We start from the raw sequence: 21528 nt of genomic DNA, 5'->3' as shown, positions 1-21528 counted from the left end.
TGTTTCTGACCCTTGCCTGGCCTGACCTAGAGACTGCCTATCATCTGGTACTGTTTGGACTCTGACCTGGTTTATTGACTCTCGACTGTCCCAGACCTGCCTTTGCCTACTCCCTTTGTTATAACAAATAACAGAGCTCTACCATCTGCCTCCTGTGTCTGCATTTGGGTCTCGCCTTGTGCCCTTATAATAACGGTGACAAATGGTGTCCACAAACTGTTAGGGCCCACATAAAGCTGTCCAACAGCAGAGTTCTAACAGCAGTCCCACACCTTACCACTGCTACACCTGGCTTTCAGCGGAGCCTTGTCTGGCAGAGAAACGATTCATTCAGCCTCATTTACTGCCTTTAAAAAAACATCGCTGATATGGCTGACTTGCTTAAAAAAATGTGGTTTCTACTGACAATTGAGATGTACAAACTATGACATAAGTGGACAACAAGGGTATAAGAGGCAATCCGTACTTTCGATAAAGACATTACGTAGTCAATATAACTATTTGTTCAGCACTTTTGATATGTAAAGCGACAGAATTCAGAACATGGGCCGTTCTTACAGTGTACTGCTATCAGTAGCACTGTCAAAGTTGTACAAAAAAAGTTTGCAAACAAGCACACACCGGTCACGAACGATGTGTTTACAATACCGCTTTGGTGAAAATTACTACACAACATACACTTAGTATTACTTCCTTAGCTACAGTATACATATCTCTCTGGCATCCTACATAATTTATGAAGCAACATAAGACATTTTTGGACTAACGTTGTTGTGATGGGCTTGAACAGGAAAGTGGCGTGGCGGTCCTTCATGGGCAAATTTTGTACATTTTGTCATTAAAGAGAAAGATGACGGATTTACAAATCCGAGTTGAATCACCGTTCAAAACATACTTTCCCACTTTGAGCTGTTGACTTCCGTCTTCCCAGTTGCAATGCTTGCAGTTAGCCACTGTCACCGATTCCTTACAAACCACTCATTGTTGAATTTGCATCTCCAAATTGTTGTGTAATGTTTATGTCCAATGGCCGATGAGCACCGACGTTTTATCTATATTTTCTCTTCATTATTTCTCTTTGGATGACAAGGTTTAAAAAGGATTTGCCAATAGACTTGATTCATGATGATGACTGCTAGCTAAGATTGTGAAAGTAAGATGTTGACATGATCAGTCCAATCAAAGCTACTGTACGTACAGTGGGGCAAAAAAGTATTTAGTCAGCCACCAATTGTACATGTTCTCCCACTTAAAAAGGTGAGAGAGGCCTGTAATTTTCATCATAGGTACACTTCAACTATGACATACAAAATGAGAAGAAAAACATCCAGAAAATCACATTGTAGGATTTTTAATGTATTTATTTGCAAATTATGGTGGAAAATAAGTATTTGGTCACCTACAAACAAGCAAGATTTCTGGCTCTCACAGACCTACCTGTAACTTATTCTTTAAGAGGCTCCTCTGTCCTCCACTCGTTACCTGTATTAATGGCACCTGTTTGAACTTGTTATCAGTATAAAAGACACCTGTCCACAACCTCAAACAGTCACACTCCAAACTCCACTATGTCCAAGACCAAAGAGCTGTCAAAGGACACCAGAAACAAAATTGTAGACCTGCACCAGGCTGGGAAGACTGAATCTGCAATAGGTAAGCAGCTTGGTTTGAAGAAATCAACTGTGGGAGCAATTATTAGGAAATGGAAGACATACAAGACCACTGATAATCTCCCTCGATCTGGGGCTCCACACAAGATCTCACCCCGTGGGGTCAAATTGATCACAAGAACGGTGAGCAAAAATCCCAGAACCACATGGGGGGACCTAGTGAATGACCTGCAGAGAGCTGGGACCAACGTAACAAAGCCTACCATCAGTAACACACTACGCCGCCAGGGACTAAAATCCTGCAGTGCCAGACGTGTCCCCCTGCTTAAGCCAGGCCCGTCTGAAGTTTGCTAGAGAGCATTTGGATGATCCAGAAGAAGATTGGGAGAATGTCATATGGTCAGATGAAACCAAAATATAACTTTTTGGTGAAAACTCAACTCGTCGTGTTTGGAGGACAAAGAATGCTGAGTTGCATCCAAAGAACACCATACCTACTGTGAAGCATGGGGGTGGAAACATCATGCTTTGGGGCTGTTTTTCTGCAAAGGGACCAGGACGACTGATCCGTGTAAAGGAAAGAATGAATGGGGCCATGTATCGGGAGATTTTGAGTGAAAACCTCCTTCCATCAGCAAGGGCATTGAAGATGAAACGTGGCTGGGTCTTTCAGCATGACAATGATCCCAAACACACCGCCTGAGTAATGAAGGAGTGGCTTCGTAAGAAGCATTTCAAGGTCCTGGAGTGGCCTAGCCAGTCTCCAGATCTCAACCCCATAGAAAATCTTTGGAGGGAGTTGAAAGTCCGTGTTGCCCAGCAACAGTCCCAAAACATCACTCCTCTAGAGGAGATCTGCATGGAGGAATGGGCCAAAATACCAGCAACAGTGTGTGAAAACCTTTTGAAGACTTACAGAAAACGTTTGACCTCTGACATTGCCAACAAAGGGTATATAACAAAGTATTGAGATAAACTTTTGTTATTGACCAAATACTTATTTTCCACCATAATTTGCAAATAAATACATTAAAAATCCTACAATGTGATTTTCTGGATTTTTTTTCTCATTTTGTCTGTCATAGTTGAAGTGTACCTATGATGAAAATTACAGGCCTCTCTCATCTTTTTAAGTGAGAGAACTTGCGCAATTGGTGGCTGACTAAATACTTTTTTGCCCCACTGTATATTAAGTTAAAATAAGTGTTCATTCAGTATTGTTGTAATTGTCATTATTACAAATACATTTTTAAAAATCGGCCAATTAATCGCCATCGACTTTTTTGGTCCTCCAATAATCGGTATCAGTGTTGAAATATCATAATCGGTCGACCTCTAGTTTGTACGCAGCTTTATTAACTCAATGATATATGTTTGGTTTTTTTACATTGTTTGCAAACTGATATATGACACGTATTAATGCCAAAATAACATGCAAAACAGGCAAGCCCTACATATTTATCTGTATATATAAAAAAAATTGCTAAAAATGTTGTGCTTGAAACAGGTGGGACCCCACCTGCCCTGAATGACGGGTCGCCACTGGTCACTGAAACCTTGAAGGTCCTAGATGACGTCATCATTGCCCTTGATTCTAAGCAATGTTATGCAGATACAGTGCCTTGCGAAATTATTCGGCCCCCTTGAACTTTGCAACCTTTTGCCACATTTCAGGCTTCAAACATAAAGATATAAAACTGTATTTTTTTGTGAAGAATCAACAACAAGTGGGACACAATCATGAAGTGGAACGACATTTATTGGATATTTCAAACTTTTTTAACAAATCAAAAACTGAAAAATTGGGCGTGCAAAATTATTCAGCCCCCTTAAGTTAATACTTTGTAGCGCCACCTTTTGCTGCGATTACAGCTGTAAGTCGCTTGGGGTATGTCTCTATCAGTTTTGCACATCGAGAGACTGACATTTTTTCCCATTCCTCCTTGCAAAACAGCTCGAGCTCAGTGAGGTTGGATGGAGAGCATTTGTGAACAGCAGTTTTCAGTTCTTTCCACAGATTCTCGATTGGATTCAGGTCTGGACTTTGACTTGGCCATTCTAACACCTGGATATGTTTATTTTTGAACCATTCCATTGTAGATTTTGCTTTATGTTTTGGATCATTGTCTTGTTGGAAGACAAATCTCCGTCCCAGTCTCAGGTCTTTTGCAGACTCCATCAGGTTTTCTTCCAGAATGGTCCTGTATTTGGCTCCATCCATCTTCCCATCAATTTTAACCATCTTCCCTGTCCCTGCTGAAGAAAAGCAGGCCCAAACCATGATGCTGCCACCACCATGTTTGACAGTGGGGATGGTGTGTTCAGCTGTGTTGCTTTTACGCCAAACATAACGTTTTGAATTGTTGCCAAAAAGTTCAATTTTGGTTTCATCTGACCAGAGCACCTTCTTCCACATGTTTGGTGTGTCTCCCAGGTGGCTTGTGGCAAACTTTAAACGACACTTTTTATGGATATCTTTAAGAAATGGCTTTCTCCTTGCCACTCTTCCATAAAGGCCAGATGTGTGCAATATACAACTGATTGTTGTCCTATGGACAGAGTCTCCCACCTCAGCTGTAGATCTCTGCAGTTCATCCAGAGTGATCATGGGCCTCTTGGCTGCATCTCTGATCAGTCTTCTCCTTGTATGTGTCATGTATTGTCATGTTGTGTCTTGTTTCTGTCCTTTCCCTTCACCCTGTCTCCCTCTGCTGGTCGTTATTAGGTTACCTTTTCTCCCCCCCTTTCCCCCAGCTGTTCCTTGTCTCCTCCTAACTACCTCGTTCACCCCTTTTCCCACCTGTTCCCTTTTTCCCTCTGATTAAATCTCTATATCTCTCTCTGTTCCTGCTCCTGTCTTTGTCGGATTCTTGTTTGTGTTGTTCATGCCTGAACCAGACTATCGTCATGTTTGCTGCAACCTTGTCCTGTCCTGTCGGAATCTGCCGGTCCATCTGAGCCTACGTTTGTTTTGTTATTAAAGAAGCTCTGTTTACGTTAAGTCGCTTCTGGGTCCTCATTCACGCACCTGACAGAAGAATCCAACCAAGAATGGACCCAGCGACTTCGGACCCTCTCCACTCAGCCGTCGAGATCCAGGGAGCGATGCTAGGCAGACACGAGCAGGAATTGTCTGCTGCTCGACATGCCGTTGAGACCCTGGCCACCCAAGTCTCCAACCTCACAGAACAGGTTCACCATCTCCGCCTCGATCCACCGGCCACTTCCAGGGCTTTCGAATCTCCGGAGCCCAGAATCAATAACCCGCCGTGTTACTCTGGGGAGCCCACTGAATGCCGCTCGTTCCTCACCCAGTGTGATATTGTGTTTTCTCTCCAGCCCAACACTTACTCCAGGAGCACTGCTCGTATCGCCTACGTCATATCTCTCCTTACTGGACGGGCTCGTGAGTGGGGCACGGCAATCTGGGAGGCAAGGGCTGAGTGTACTAACCAGTATCAGGACTTTAAGGAGGAGATGATACGGGTTTTTGATCGATCTGTTTTTGGGGAGGAGGCTTCAAGGGTCCTGTCTTCCCTATGTCAAGGTAATCGATCCATAACAGACTACTCTATTGAGTTTCGCACTCTTGCTGCCTCCAGTGGCTGGAACGAGCCGGCTTTGCTCGCTCGTTTTCTGGAGGGTCTCCGCGCAGAGGTAAAGGATGAGATTCTCTCCCGGGAGGTTCCTTCCAGCGTGGATTCCTTGATTGAACTCGCTATTCGCATTGAGCGACGGGTTGATCTTCGTCACCGAGCTCGTGGAAAGGAGCTCGCGTTCTCCGTTGCCCCCCTCTCCGCATCACTACCGTCTTCCTCTGCCGGCTCGGGTGCTGAGCCTATGCAGCTGGGAGGTATCCGCATCTCGACTAAAGAGAGGGAACGGAGAATCACCAACCGCCTCTGTCTCTATTGCGGTTCCGCTGGTCATTTTGTCACTTCATGTCCAGTAAAAGCCAGAGCTCATCAGTAAGCGGAGGGCTACTGGTGAGCGCTACTACTCCTGTCTCTCCTTCAAGATCCTGCACTACCTTGTCGGTCCATCTACGCTGGACCGGTTCGTCAGCTTCCTGCAGTGCCTTGATAGACTCTGGGGCGGAGGGCTGTTTTATGGACGAGACCTGGGCTCGGGAACATGACATTCCTCTCAGACAGTTAAGGGAGCCCACGGCCTTGTTCGCCTTGGATGGTAGTCCTCTCCCCAGGATTCAGCGTGAGACGCTACCTTTAACCCTCACTGTCTCTGGTAATCATAGCGAAACCATTTCTTTTTTAATTTTTCGTTCACCTTTTACACATGTTGTTTTGGGCCATCCCTGGCTAGTTTGTCATAATCCTTCCATTAATTGGTCTAGTAATTCTATCCTCTCCTGGAACGTCTCTTGTCATGTGAAATGTTTAATGTCTGCTATCCCTCCTGTTTCCTCTGTCTCTTCTTCACAGGAGGAGCCTGGTGATTTGACAGGGGTGCCGGAGGAATATCACGATCTGCGCACGGTGTTCAGTCGGTCCAGGGCCACCTCTCTTCCTCCACACCGGTCGTATGATTGTAGTATTGATCTCCTTCCGGGAACCACTCCCCCCCGGGGTAGACTATACTCTCTGTCGGCTCCCGAACGTAAGGCTCTCGAAGATTATTTGTCTGTAGCTCTTGCCGCCGGTACCATAGTCCCCTCCTCCTCTCCCGCCGGAGCGGGGTTTTTTTTTGTTAAGAAGAAGGACGGGTCCCTGCGCCCCTGCATAGATTATCGAGGGCTGAATGACATAACAGTGAAGAATCGTTATCCGCTTCCTCTTATGTCTTCAGCCTTCGAGATCCTGCAGGGAGCCAGGTTTTTCACTAAGTTGGACCTTCGTAACGCTTACCATCTCGTGCGCATCAGGGAGGGGGACGAGTGGAAGACGGCGTTTAACACTCCGTTAGGGCACTTTGAATACCGGGTTCTTCCTTTCGGCCTCGCTAACGCTCCAGCTGTCTTTCAGGCATTAGTCAATGATGTCCTGAGAGACATGCTGAACATCTTTGTTTTCGTTTACCTTGACGATATCCTGATTTTTTCACCGTCACTCCAGATTCATGTTCAGCACGTTCGACGTGTCCTCCAGCGCCTTTTAGAGAATTGTCTTTTTGTGAAGGCTGAGAAGTGCACTTTTCATGCCTCCTCCGTCACATTTCTCGGTTCTGTTATTTCCGCTGAAGGCATTAAGATGGATCCCGCTAAGGTCCAAGCTGTCATTGATTGGCCCGTCCCTAAGTCACGCGTCGAGCTGCAGCGCTTTCTCGGCTTAGCGAACTTCTATCGTCGTTTCATCCGTAATTTCGGTCAGGTGGCAGCTCCTCTCACAGCCCTTACTTCTGTCAAGACGTGCTTTAAGTGGTCCGTTTCCGCCCAGGGAGCTTTTGATCTCCTCAAGAATCGTTTTACATCCGCACCTATCCTTGTTACACCTGACGTCTCTAGACAGTTCGTTGTCGAGGTTGACGCGTCAGAGGTGGGCGTGGGAGCCATTCTTTCTCAGCGCTCCCTCTCTGACGACAAGGTCCACCCTTGCGCGTATTTTTCTTATCGCCTGTCGCCGTCGGAACGTAACTATGATGTGGGAAACCGCGAACTGCTCGCCATCCGCTTAGCCCTAGGCGAATGGCGACAGTGGTTGGAGGGGGCGACCGTTCCTTTTGTCGTTTGGACCGACCATAGGAACCTTGAGTACATCCGTTCTGCCAAACGACTTAATGCGCGTCAGGCGCGCTGGGCGCTGTTTTTCGTTCGTTTCGAGTTCGTGATTTCTTATCGTCCGGGCTCTAAGAACACCAAGCCTGATGCTTTATCTCGTCTCTTCAGTTCTTCAGTAGCCTCCACTGACCCCGAGGGGATTCTCCCTGAGGGGCGTGTTGTCGGGTTGACTGTCTGGGGAATTGAGAGGCAGGTAAAGCAAGCACTCACTCAAACTCCGTCGCCGCGCGCTTGTCCTAGGAACCTTCTTTTCGTTCCCGTTCCTACTCGTCTGGCCGTTCTTCAGTGGGCTCACTCTGCCAAGTTAGCCGGCCACCCTGGCGTTCGGGGTACGCTTGCTTCCATTCGCCAGCGTTTTTGGTGGCCCACCCGGGAGCATGACACGCGTCGCTTCGTGGCTGCTTGTTCGGTCTGCGCGCAGACTAAGTCCGGTAACTCCCCTCCTGCCGGCCGTCTCAGGCCGCTTCCCATTCCCTCTCGACCGTGGTCTCACATCGCCTTAGATTTTGTCACCGGACTGCCTTCGTCAGCGGGGAAGACTGTTATTCTTACGGTTGTCGACAGGTTCTCTAAGGCGGCTCATTTTATTCCCCTTGCTAAGCTTCCTTCTGCTAAAGAGACGGCACAAATCATCATCGAGAATGTTTTCAGAATTCATGGCCTTCCGTCAGACGTCGTTTCGGACAGAGGTCCGCAATTCACGTCTCAATTTTGGAGGGAGTTTTGCCGTTTGATTGGGGCTTCCGTCAGTCTCTCTTCCGGCTTTCACCCCCAGTCTAACGGTCAAGCAGAACGGGCCAATCAGACTATTGGTCGCATCTTACGCAGTCTTTCTTTTCGCAACCCTGCGTCTTGGTCAGAACAGCTCCCCTGGGCAGAATACGCCCACAACTCGCTTCCTTCGTCTGCGACCGGGCTATCTCCTTTTCAGAGTAGCCTCGGGTACCAGCCTCCGCTGTTCTCTTCTCAGTTCGCCGAGTCCAGCGTCCCCTCCGCTCAGGCTTTTGTCCAACGTTGCGAGCGCACCTGGAAGAGGGTCAGGTCTGCACTTTGCCGTTATAGGGCGCAGACTGTGAGGGCTGCTAATAAGCGTAGAACTAAGAGTCCTAGATATTGTCGCGGTCAGAGAGTTTGGCTCTCCACTCAGAACCTTCCCCTTAAGACCGCTTCTCGCAAGTTGACCCCGCGGTTCATTGGTCCGTTCCGTATTTCCCAGATCATTAATCCTGTCGCAGTTCGACTTCTTCTTCCGCGATATCTTCGTCGCGTCCACCCGGTCTTCCATGTCTCCTGTGTCAAGCCCGTTCTTCGCGCCCCCGCTCGTCTTCCCCCCCCCCCCCCCCATCCTTGTCGAGGGCGCACCCATCTACAGGGTCCGTAGGATTTTGGACATGCGTCCTCGGGGCCGTGGTCATCAGTACCTAGTAGATTGGGAGGGGTACGGTCCTGAGGAGAGGAGTTGGATTCCCTCTCGGGACGTGCTGGACCGTGCGCTGATCGATGATTTCCTCCGTTGCCACCAGGTTTCCTCCTCGAGTGCGCCAGGAGGCGCTCGGTGAGTGGGGGGGTACTGTCATGTATTGTCATGTTGTGTCTTGTTTCTGTCCTTTCCCTTCACCCTGTCTCCCTCTGCTGGTCGTTATTAGGTTACCTTTTCTCCCCCCCTTTCCCCCAGCTGTTCCTTGTCTCCTCCTAACTACCTCGTTCACCCCTTTTCCCACCTGTTCCCTTTTTCCCTCTGATTAAGTCTCTATATCTCTCTCTGTTCCTGCTCCTGTCTTTGTCGGATTCTTGTTTGTGTTGTTCATGCCTGAACCAGACTATCGTCATGTTTGCTGCAACCTTGTCCTGTCCTGTCGGAATCTGCCGGTCCATCTGAGCCTACGTTTGTTTTGTTATTAAAGAAGCTCTGTTTACGTTAAGTCGCTTTTGGGTCCTCATTCACGCACCTGACAGTATGAGCTGACATTTAGAGGGACGGCCAAGTCTTGGTAGATTTGCAAGGGTCTGATACTCCTTCCATTTCAATATTATCGCTTGCACAGTGCTCCTTGGGATGTTTAAAGCTTGGGAAATCTTTTTGTATCCAAATCCGGCTTTAAACGTTTTCACAACAGTATCTCGGACCTGCCTGGTGTGTTCCTTGTTCTTCATGATGCTCTCTGCGCTTTTAACGGACCTCTGAGACTATCACAGTGCAGGTGCATTTATACGGAGACTTGATTACACACAGGTGGATTGTATTTATCATCATTAGTCATTTAGGTCAACATTGGATCATTCAGAGATCCTCACTGAACTTCTGGAGAGAGTTTGCTGCACTGAAAGTAAAGGGGCTGAATAATTTTGCACGCCCAATTTTTCAGTTTTTGATTTGTTAAAAATGTTTGAAATATCCAATAAATGTCGTTCAACTTCATGATTGTGTCCCACTTGTTGTTGATTCTTCACAAAAACATACAGTTTTATATCTTTATGTTTGAATCCTGAAATGTGGCAAAAAGGTTGCAAAGTTCAAGGGGGCCGAATACTTTCGCAAGGCACTGTATGTTTAATGACTTGGCCAAAGCTTTTGATACGGTAAACCATTCCATTCTTGTAAGGATTATTGGTGTCTCTGAGGGTTCTTTGGCCTGGTTTTCTAACTACCTCTCTCAAAGAGTGAAATGTGTAAAGTCCGAACATCTGCTGTCTCAGCCACTGCATGTCACCAAGGGAGTACCCCAAGGCTTGATCCTAGGCCCCACACTCTTCTCAATTTACATCAACAACGTGGCTCAGGCAGTAGGAAGCTCTTTCATCCATTTATATGCAGATGATACAGTCTTATACTCAGCTGGCCCCTCCCCATATTTTGTGTTAAACGCTCTACAACAAAGCTTTTTTAGTGTCCAACAAGCTTTCTCCAAAACAAAGGTAATGTGGTTTGGTAAGAAGAATGCCCCTCTCCCCACCGGTGTGATTACTACCTCTGAGGGTTTAGAGCTTGAGGTAGTCACCTCATAAAAGTACTTGGGAGTATGGCTAGATGGTACACTGTCCTTCTCTCAGCACATATCAAAGCTGCAGGCTAAAGTTAAATTTAGACTTGGTTTCCTCTATCATAATCGCTCCTCTTTAACCCCAGCTGCCAAACTAACACTGATTCAGATGACCATCCTACTCATGCTAGATTACGGACACTTAATTTACAGATCGGCAGGTAAGGGTTCTCTCAAGATGCTAGATGTTCTTTACCATTCGGCCATCAGATTTGCCACCATTACTCTTTAAAGGACACATCACTGCACTCTATACTCCTCTGTAAACTGGTCATCTCTGTATATCTGCTTATTTATAAATCCCTCTTAGGCCTCACTCCCCCCTACCTGAGATACCTACTGCAGCCCTTAACCTCCACATACAACACCTGTTCTGCCAGTCACACAAAGCACATACATCCCTGGGTCGCTCCTCTTTTCAGTTTTCTGCAGCTAGCGACTCGAACAAGCTGCAAAAACTCAAACTGGACAGTTTTATCTCAATCTCTTCATTCAAAGGCTCAATCATGGACACTCTTACTGACAGTTGTGGCTGCTTCGCATGATGTATTGTTGTTTCGACCTTCTTGCCGTTTGTTTTGTTGTCTGTGCTCAAGAATGTTTGTACCATGTGTTGTGCTGCTACCATGTTTTGCTGCTGCCATGTTGTGTTGCTACCATGTTGTTCTCATGTTGTCTTGCTAGCATGATGGGTAGTCATGTGTTGCTGCCATACCATGTCTCTCTTTATGTTGTTTTGTGGTGTCTCTCTTGTCATGATGTGTGTTTTGTCCTATATTTATTTTTCATCTTTAATTCCAGCCCCCATCCTTGCAGGAGGCCACTTGCCTTCTGCTAGGCCGTCATTGTAAATAAGAATTTGTTCTTAACTGATTTGCCTAGTAACATAAAATAAAATAAAATGTTTTAAAAAGCTTGAAACCTTGTTTGCAGTACACTGATGAAAACTACTATGCTCTTCTTCACACTCATCAACTCATCAACTTTAGAACAGCAACCCCATGAGTCTGCTGTACTACAGCTCTCCTAAACCAGTGTACTCAGAGACCCCGAGGCGATTCAACCTGATACGCTGTGTTCTTTGGAGCTCTATTGTTTGTTGATAATATCTGCAGTGGGGGAGGAGAGGAGGAGGGAGGGGAGAGTTTTCATTCTGGTCTGTCAGCTTGTTGCTCCGAGGCAGGAATAAGCTAAAACAGCTTTCCCATGCAGCGGTATTGGAAGTGGTGCTCACTGGTGGAGTACACTCAGCACACAGACTGCAGACTACATTGTTGTATTCAGTAGGCAGCAAAGAGAAGAAAACCGAGTAAAATTGGGAATTACCTGGACTAGTCCAATGAAACATTCCAATTGTTGTATTGTGTGGTATGTGCCCTAATGAACACACTCCTGAATTACCCCTGACCTTTAACACCTATATATGGGCAATGACTCAACAGGTTCAATTGCATAGAGGAATAGGAATAGGTTGTTGTTTACTAATGTATGTTCTGTGTTCTCCTTTAAGACAGGGGCAGGCCTTATACAGGCGGTCACACACCTACACACCCCTTGCAGCAACTTTGCAATTGTGCAGAGGGGAACATGTCAACCCCATTCAGAGTAACTGTTATAATATTACATTTGACTTGGTACCACCACCAGCGTAGCTATGACAATGTATTCAAACATTCCCTACAGTCACCCAAATAATGATTCTCAACATTTTACCATCTTTCATGTACCCTCTTATTTTGAAATAACATTCTCCCTGTATTTTAACTCAAATTGAATTAAGAACTAATCCTTTCACAGTAGAAAATGCTGGGAGCTGAACCTGTGTGAATTTCCTTCGTTTGTGGATTTTGTTTTGCTTGGTGGGTCATGCCGAGAGCCGGGACAAGCTGTGTTTGCACACTGGCACTGTCTGTGTAATTGGAACACACTGTAGCTTAGTGTGGAGACCAAGTAAAATGTGTCCATTTCAGAGAGCGTTCAAGACACACAAGATGCAAGTCTAGTTTTTGCTCCTCTTTCACGAGGAGTGAGCCTTTGAATGGTCACCCATGAGGAACATTGAGGAAAAACAATTTCCGTCAAAAGTGGTATTAATAGGACATGAAGTAGGCTTACGGGGATTAATGTACTACAGTAGCAATGATGCAATCATAATCAAGACAGTTGTTTTCATAAACATTATGATACCCTGTGAATTATTATTTGTGTAATATGCTAGTGGTAATAGTGAACAGTATGACATAATGGCACAATGAAGTTGTGAGGTTTGAAAATGGTTGATTAAAAGATAACCTTTAGCAAAATTGACTCCTATAGCTCCACTTTGAATGACCTGTAATGAGTAAGAGCACATCGATTTCAAACACTATACAATGAACAATATTTTTTTCACCTGTTGTTCATGGAAATACTGTAAGTATCATTATCTGGGATGCAAAAAGCAGCATTTGAAGTACTGCTTTTCCATTATCAGACAGTTTTACAGTGCTGCCCATTACAAAATAAAATATGTGTACTAATCTGTGGTGCAGAAAAAGAGACATTCTTCCAAAAGTGCAAGATTTCAGGCATTTTGAGACCCACATCTGCTGGGAAGTGCTGACTTCCAAGGACTGGGAGGGGGGACTGGGGAAGCATGCATAATTCAGTAGGGGGAGCCGCGAGGTCAGCCTATTAAGGCAAGATAATGTGGTCAGATCCGGACTGCTGCTGGGACTGTAGTGACAAACATAGAAGGATAGGGTTTTTGCTAATATTCATTAGTGTGTGTGTGTGTGTGTGTGTGTGTGTGTGTGTGTGTGTGTGTGCGTGTGTGTGTGTGCGTGTGTGCGTGTGTGTGTGTGTGTGTGTGTGTGTGTGTGTGTGTGTGTGTGTGTGTGTGTGTGCGCGTTTGTGTGTGTGCGTGCATATGTGTACATGTATGTGCACGTGTACGTGCACGTGTATGGGGATATGTGCTGCAATATGTCGCTTTTGTGGTTGCCTCTGTATCCTCCTCCTCTGCCTGACTGGCATAGCTCCCCCTCCCAGCAGCCCGTAGGGTCACTGGGGCCAGCTGTGAGTCTGTCACTCCACAATCGGCTTAAATTTCACACCTCCTCTCCATCAGGCGTTAATCCGACCAGGGACAGCAGACCCCTACAGGCCCAGCTGCGTGAGTAAGAGCTGGGCCTCTGGCGTGGACCACAGCAGCCTTCTCTCCCAGTCTCCAAGGAAGAGGGAGGGTGCAACTTTCAATACCCATATGATATGATGGCATGGTGGTGGTAGAGTAGATAAGGTTTATATTAGTGGTCTGCCTAATAGAGACAATTAAGATGATTAGGGAAGTTATTTGATTCCAAGGTGATTATGAAGTGATAACGTATGTGTGGCTATTATAAATGCATTGGTCGGCCCAAATCATTTACAATGTCAAAATCTGTGAATTTTTTGTCTGTCTTTTAATGGAAACTATATCAGTCAAAATGTATCAGATTAAGCAAGTTTTCTCTCGAAAATGTGATGAAAGCACATACCAAGTCACTAATGTTTGTAAGGAAATAATACTAACAGCACATCAGTGGCATGTATTCATGGATGCCAAGAGAAGTCAGGCTTCCCCAAAAAATGATCAATAAAAAAATACAAAATATATTTATCTTTCCTCTCTCGGTGTTTCATAAATGTCTTCTAGTTCAGCAGAGGCTGAATGTATCTCACCGGAGAAAGCATTCAAACGAATGAAACTGTGCCCTCTGCCTGTATGTGTAGCCCATCTATCCTGTCTGGTCAAAAAGAGTATGACATTGTTGCCGCCCGTAGCATTAAATGCAAGGGAAGCCAGCGAGCATTTGGCCTCAATTGACAAAAATATATAAAATAATAGCCAATCAGCATTGAGCTAAACTGAGAGAGCTCAGCTGTGAATGGTCCTGGCACACCAAAAAAAGTGTCAAGGGAAGCCAGTTTGGATTTGCCGTCACACCAATCAGATCACATTAGAATCAAAACGTAATTGACAGAAAACTTGAATTGTTGCATCTTCTTGTGTCGTTGTCCTGTCCTAAATTAGTCATGGATGGAGATAAGGATTTGGACTGGCGATTCTGATCCAACTATAAAAGTATACATTGTGGCCCTGGCCTGATAGGATGGAAGTTCAACATGTAGCAAGATGTAGTAACGTTAGGCAAATGTTAACTATCTGGCCTGCCCATGAAAGGAAGTTAGGTTAGCGAGCAAGCATTTTTGCCTGGTTGCCTAGGACAGCAAAAACTAAAAGCGTGATGACATGAAAGAGAAGGATGACATTGGCGCCTCTATACAAGTAGGGTGAGTCAAAATGTATTTTCTACTTAAATGAACACACACACACACACACACACACACACACACACACACGCACACTCATAAATCAGTAACATGGACAGCTGCATCATATTTAGCTTACCATGGTTGGACTAAATAATTGTTGGTATCTTTTGTCACTGTATTAGACTAAGCTTGGGTGATTAGATGATTTTGAAATTATGCTGGAATAGTGGAGGCAGTGCCTGTTTTCTTTGTGAATTGTGATAACTCTCCATGGTTCTAGTTGTTTAGTAGTCTGAAAATGTCAGAAACATTAACTTGCTTGACCATGCTGTAAGTCATGTAACTGTTTGTTCTATGCAATATGTTTTGTGGTTGCTTCTCTCCAGTTTTGTGGTGAAACAAAGGTGTGGTTTAATTTATTCTGCCGCTGAGTCTTCTTATTGTTTTGGGCATATATATCACAGTGTCAAGGCATATAAACGAACAGGTTCCCCGGTGATTTTTACCAAGCACCTCTACTACTGCAAGATATACAAATTGGATACAGTTTTTATTACACATGTAGCAACTTTCAGTCAAAAATAGGAAGATTGCATGATGTTTTATAATTCATGGTTTAGTAGGATAACAAAACAGAATAGACAAAAAATATATATTTCATTTTGGGGACCAAATATTAACAATCTTGGAAGATTGAGATGATCCCTAAAAAGTAACCTATCATCTGTTTCAAGGCTCCTCCCTCCGTGAATAGTGGGAGACTAGAAACCGAACAGTCACACAGACAGTTGGAGACAGATAATGGCTACACACTGATTACAGACGGATTTAAAATATCTTGTGAGTAGCCGAGCTAAATTGTGGAAGCGACCATCTCGGCAAAGATATAAACTAACGTATGTCGCCTGTCATAGGAAACAGTACAGTCGTTGTATGCTTTTGTTTTATCCTGGAAAATAATCCAGTGTGTCTCGAGTCTGCGTGTTTACTCGCGGTTGGAAAGTGGCGTGTTGGAATTTATTTGGAATGGGGAACGACAAAGTTTGTAGGATGTTTTCCCATTTGCTGGTTCTGATTATTTTTGCACTTTTACCGCAAGCAGATGGTCAGTATGGTGAGCGTGGAATGTCTGTTCCTGAACATGGCTTTTGCCAACCTATTTCCATTCCACTCTGTACGGATATTGCCTATAACGAGACTATCATGCCAAATTTATTAGGGCACACAAACCAAGAGGACGCGGGGCTTGAAGTGCACCAGTTTTATCCGCTTGTGAAAGTTCAATGCTCTCCTGACCTGAAGTTTTTCCTCTGTTCCATGTATGCTCCCGTTTGTACGGTGCTGGAACAAGCACTGCCTCCGTGCCGCTCGCTCTGCGAGAGAGCGAGGCAGGGCTGCGAGGCTCTGATGAATAAATTCGGCTTCCAATGGCCTGACAGCCTCGCCTGTGAATCTTTCCCTGTTCACGGAGCGGGTGAGTTGTGCGTCGGGCAAAACGTGTCTGATAGAAGCGCTCCTATTAATCCTACATCAGATGTAACAGAATCATCTTATGGGCAGCATAGGACTGCAAAGGGACAGTTTAGATGCCCAGTTGCATTGAAAGTACCCCCCTATTTGAACTACCGTTTTCTTGGGGAGGAGTATTGTGGTGCACCTTGTGAGCCCTCAAAACCCCATGGCATGATGTACTTCAATGAGGATGAGTTGAAATTCGCCAAGATCTGGATTGGAATATGGTCTGTGTTATGCTGCGGGTCCACTCTGTTCACAGTTTTGACCTACTTGGTGGACATGCAGAGGTTCAGCTACCCAGAGCGACCCATCATTTTCCTATCAGGCTGCTACACTATGGTGTCAATAGTCTACATCGCTGGCTTCTTGTTGGGGGACAAGGTGGTATGCAACGACCGCTTTGACAGCGACGTCAAAACGGTCGTCCAAGGCACCAAAAAGGAGGGCTGCACCATTTTGTTCATGATACTTTACTTTTTCAGCATGGCCAGCTCCATCTGGTGGGTCATCCTAGCCTTGACGTGGTTCTTGTCAGCCGGGATGAAGTGGGGTCACGAGGCCATCGAAGCCAACTCGCAGTACTTCCACCTGGCGGCATGGGCGGTACCTGCCGTCAAGACCATCACCATCCTGGCGGTGGGGCAGGTGGACGGAGACGTTCTGAGCGGCGTGTGCTACGTGGGCAATAACAGCGTGGACGCTCTCCGAGGTTTCGTTCTGGCGCCGCTCTTCATCTACCTCTCCCTGGGCACCTCGTTCCTTCTGGCAGGCTTCGTGTCGCTCTTCCGCATCCGGACCATCATGAAGCACGACGGCACCAAGACGGAGAAACTGGAGAAGCTCATGGTGCGCATTGGCATCTTCAGCGTGCTCTACACGGTGCCCGCCACCATCGTCATCGCATGCTACTTCTATGAGCAGGCGTTCAGGGAACAGTGGGAGAAGAGTTGGGTGAGTCGGACGTGTAAGAACTACGCCGTGCCATGCCCCGGGCACCATCAACCGCAGATGTCGCCAGACTTTACCGTCTTCATGATCAAGTACCTGATGACGTTGATCGTGGGTATCACCTCTGGCTTTTGGATTTGGTCGAGTAAGACGCTGAATTCGTGGAGGAGATTTTATACGAGACTGGCGATCAATAAACAGGGTGAGACAACCGTGTGAGAACTTATACTGTTTGTTATCCCCTGAACATATTATGACAGACACATGAATTGAAGAAAAGGCTACTGTGACACACTCAAACGAAAAAAATGTAAATACACTTTTCTGGAATTTTTTGTATGTATATTTGTATTTAAAATAGACCACACATTTGATTCTCATCAATCACACTTTGATCCAAAAGGAAGAAAAGTTATTATCTAGTTCAATGAGGAGAATTGGACTGTATGAACATTTTCATTCATTCTATTGGTGCTCCATTGAACTTTTTCATGTCATCCCTTTAGTAGCGTTTCATGTGAACTATGGGAATATCTCAATTGCATAGTCCTCGCTCAGCTCCTTCTCGAACCCCATTGGATGAGCAAGCTAGAGGTCCCTCCCCTATGCAATTGAGATCTTCCCTATGTTTGAGAAAAAGTCACCAAGGTTCTGTTGGACTTTTGGTGTATTTTATGGGTCATAATGACCTTGTTCAAAATTTGCCTGTAATCTGTCCACTATTTCAAACCTGGAAATTGGCCACTTTATAGTTTATTCTCGTTTCTATTGACATCCTTGTTTTACCATGTGTTTTCAGGGGATGTTTGCGCATTCATTTGTCTTTCCCCATGTGTATTTTATGTTTTGGGGATATTTTACCATTACAGTGAGTGCAGACTGCTCCAAAGAAATATTGGATTAGGGGTTGAGATCTATATCCCAATGTGTTAACAAAAGGCCTGTCGCTATTGAGCTATTTTGAATTTAGCACTCATTCAAAAGCCTTTTACCTATGGGGATAGCTCCAAAATGATTACTTTCTCTACCCACAAGCTATACAACTGGAATTGACTTTGACAATAATGGAATGCTCAGTCCAGTGCCTTTGTTTTAATGAAGAGTGTGTGGGTGGAGTTATTGTGTTTGAAGTCCAATAATCCAGCTGTCTACACAATTATCCAACAGCTGTTGATCAACCTCTTTCTAGTCACCAAGGGATTGTTCTCTGGTGACTTCAAGCACATTACTCTGCTTAAATGGGTGAAAATGTACTAATACCTCACCCCACATGGCATCCTTGAATAAAACATTCTCAACTTTAATGAGTCCTTAGAAATCGGTCACATTCATGCATGCGTGCATGTTGCGCATATGTCATAGTCGTTATTTTATAATACAAAACAAAGCTCGTATCCAATTGTCAGTCACAGCTCTGTAATGGATGGTGTTTTGACAAGGGTAATTTTATAGCTCCTTTGTCAAAGGTAATTCATTGAGCTCTTGCTTCCCTAACACACAGAGGGTCGTGTTCATTAGGTACCAAACAGTAGAAAACAGACACAGGGAGGGAATGTATGGACTTGTCCAATAAGAAGTTTTCCATTGCAAAATGTTTTCTGTTGCATGCCTTAATGAACACAACCATGTTGTTCACTTGTTCTCAATGATTCTTCATCTCCAGTTACACTTTTTTTTATTTTTATCAAAGGCATCAACGCTGATATTGATTTTTGTGTTTTAGCGCTGTGGTATATTTTCGTACCCAGGTATTACATTTTCTTAATCAGAGCCATTTTTATGGCGCTACATTTGTAGGTCAATCTTGTTTGTATACTGACCAATGTTTTATAAATTGCATATAACGTTCTACTAGTAACCTTTTTCATTCTACCAATGTGTATATTGAACAGATAATCTTAGCATACCATCATTTGAAATGAAAATAAAAGCTCCCTCCATTTTTATACACTCTAATCCTGGTTTGGAATTCATCTTTCTTTGTGGTGAAAGTTTTGAATTGCAACAGTTTTAGCTAAAATCTTGCCAGTTGGGAAGTGTATACTGCCCTACCAAGCAAAAAGGCAGTAACTGCTCATAGCGTGGAATTTATTTACCTTGGTTTCACATTAAGTGTATGCAGTTATCGCTAACATGACCCCCATTTTCTCCAAAATACAATAGAGGCAGGATACTTGTCCACATGATTAAGCATATATTTACTGTATCACATATAACTAACTCATTTTTGACCAATTGAGCAGTTACTGCCTTTTTGTTTAGTAGGGCAGTATAGTGCGTTCTGCTTCCCTGTAGCTCCTGGTTGTCTTTATGTACAGTAGATAGTGTTACACTGTGTCAAAAATGTAGGCCAACAAAGGTAACTCGAAGCTTTTAGACGAAGAGCTTTGTGACACTATTTGAAACCGCTGACAGTCTAGTTGATTTACTACTGGGCAGTGTACGTTAGACACCAAATGGAGGAAAAAAAACAGGGAAGCACAACCAAGACTTCATTTTCCGATGCATAACATTTAAATCATTTTTCCAATTGTGTTCTCTAATAAACACAACCCTGGTGTTACTGAACAGAAAAGTATACTTTGAAAGAAGGTAGTAAAGTATAGTGCCTATACCAGTGGTTCGTTCCCAAACTTGGGGTAAAATTGAAATGGTGTCCCCTGAGAAAGTCTAATCTTATCGAAGAAAATAAAGAACTTATCTTCAAATGGATATAAAATATATATGTAGTGTCAACCTAAGAGGCCTTTTACACTATTAGATGTTTTCATGTCATTATGTGTTGGGACAGCCTGCTGGACCTAAAATTGAATAGATATGAAACGCCCAGCATTAACTAGGGTATAGTGTTAATTTCAGAACAGCCTCAATTTGTCGGGGCATGGACTCTCCAAGGTGTCGAAAGTGTTCCACAGGGATGCTGGCCCATGTGACTACAATGTTTTCCACAGTTGTGTGAAGTTGGCTGAATGTCCTTTTGGTGGTGGACCATTCTTGATACACACAGGAAACTGTTGGGAGAAAAACCCAGCAGCGTTGCAGTTCTTGACACAAACCTTTGTGCCTGGAACCTACTACCACACCCCATTCAAAGGCACTGAAATCTTTTGACTTGCACATTCACCCTCTGAATGGCACACACACACAATCCTGCCTCTTCCCTTTCATCTACACTGATTTGAAGTGGATTTAACAAGTGACATCAATACGGGATCATTGCTTTCACCTGGATTCACCTGGTCAGTCTGTCATGGAAAGAGCAGGTGTTCTAAATGTTTTGTATACTTAGCGTATATCAGTACTTTGAACTTCCAATGGCAGACATTTCTAAGAAATGTTAACTTTCAAAATCTTTTGCTACTTTTTAGTCAGAGAATGAACTTGCTAGTGGTGTTACAAATAATGTAGGCTTTAGTCATTCATTTCCTTCACATAGTAGAATCAATGAGTAAGTCGGCTAATATTAGCAATTCAGACAAAAAGCTCTGACATTACTCTATATTTCATAGTTCACAAAGAAGAAGTTGAATAGAGCTTGATTTTTATTCTATATTCATCATTATTCAGGACTTAGAAACTCTGTTTATCAAAGTTGTCTGACTAGCCCCCTTGTCGTACATGATGAAATTCCATTGGGTCTTGAACTGCAGAAATGCTGCTTAAGGCACTGTGATATTTACAGCTGTGGTTACATTTCTCCATCCATCAGCTTGATGGCAAAAAAAGTGGCTGCAGTTTTGCTAAAAAAACTAATGAATGACTGTGGCATTAATGTTCTCACACATAAAGCACACTTGCGCTATCACATCCATGATGAACATATATTTCCTGATAGCACTCTGAAATGGAGTCAGTCAGTCAGACCGCTTTGTTGGCAAGGCCGCCAAGGACAAGTGAGTCACTGGAAGGCTATGAAAAGAAGCCAGATACGTGAAATTGCATGGAACATGCTGCACTGCCAAACATCTGTTTCCAGAAAATATGTTGTTGGTTTGGAAACAATATGATAAATCAAGCAGAGATAGGAACCGATGGCACACGACACACACTGAATGAAACAGTGGTCAATCACCGCACAGTACACTGCATAACAACATAGAATTGATTGTGTTTGGTTTATGTGACAAGGTCTTTCTTGAAAAGTTTAGCCCCATCATTCTCCCCAAGCATTGACAATGGAGACCTATAACTCATCTATTTTGATTTTCAAATTGATTGATTTTCAAATTCAACATTTTGAATGTTGACGTGAGGCGGTGGGTGGGTTCAACCTCCAAATGCTTCCTCCATACGGGCACCAGTCCTCATTAGTGTTCTCCCAAGTCCCTGGGCCACTGCTTACAGATGCAGGCAACCCAACTTCCTACTCCCTGGAATTCATAGA

The 21528-nt window shown here is 44.4% G+C and overlaps 1 protein-coding gene across 1 annotated transcript; it reads left to right on the top strand.

The window, feature by feature from the left end:
* Window positions 1-15423: 15423 nt before the first annotated feature.
* LOC110488244 (frizzled-1) lies at window positions 15424-19100 on the top strand. The gene has a single exon (XM_021560397.3). The coding sequence runs from the start codon at window positions 15708-15710 to the stop codon at window positions 17361-17363; it is 1656 nt and encodes a 551-aa protein (XP_021416072.1). The 5' UTR covers window positions 15424-15707; the 3' UTR covers window positions 17364-19100.
* The last annotated feature ends 2428 nt before the right edge of the window (window positions 19101-21528 follow it).

The sequence above is a fragment of the Oncorhynchus mykiss genome, chromosome 30 (assembly GCF_057628025.1).
Source record: "Oncorhynchus mykiss isolate SJ-2025 chromosome 30, ASM5762802v1, whole genome shotgun sequence".
Classification (NCBI taxonomy): domain Eukaryota; kingdom Metazoa; phylum Chordata; class Actinopteri; order Salmoniformes; family Salmonidae; genus Oncorhynchus; species Oncorhynchus mykiss.
The sequence above is the reverse complement of the archived record's forward strand: the minus strand, read 5'-3'. Positions and strand labels throughout refer to the sequence as shown.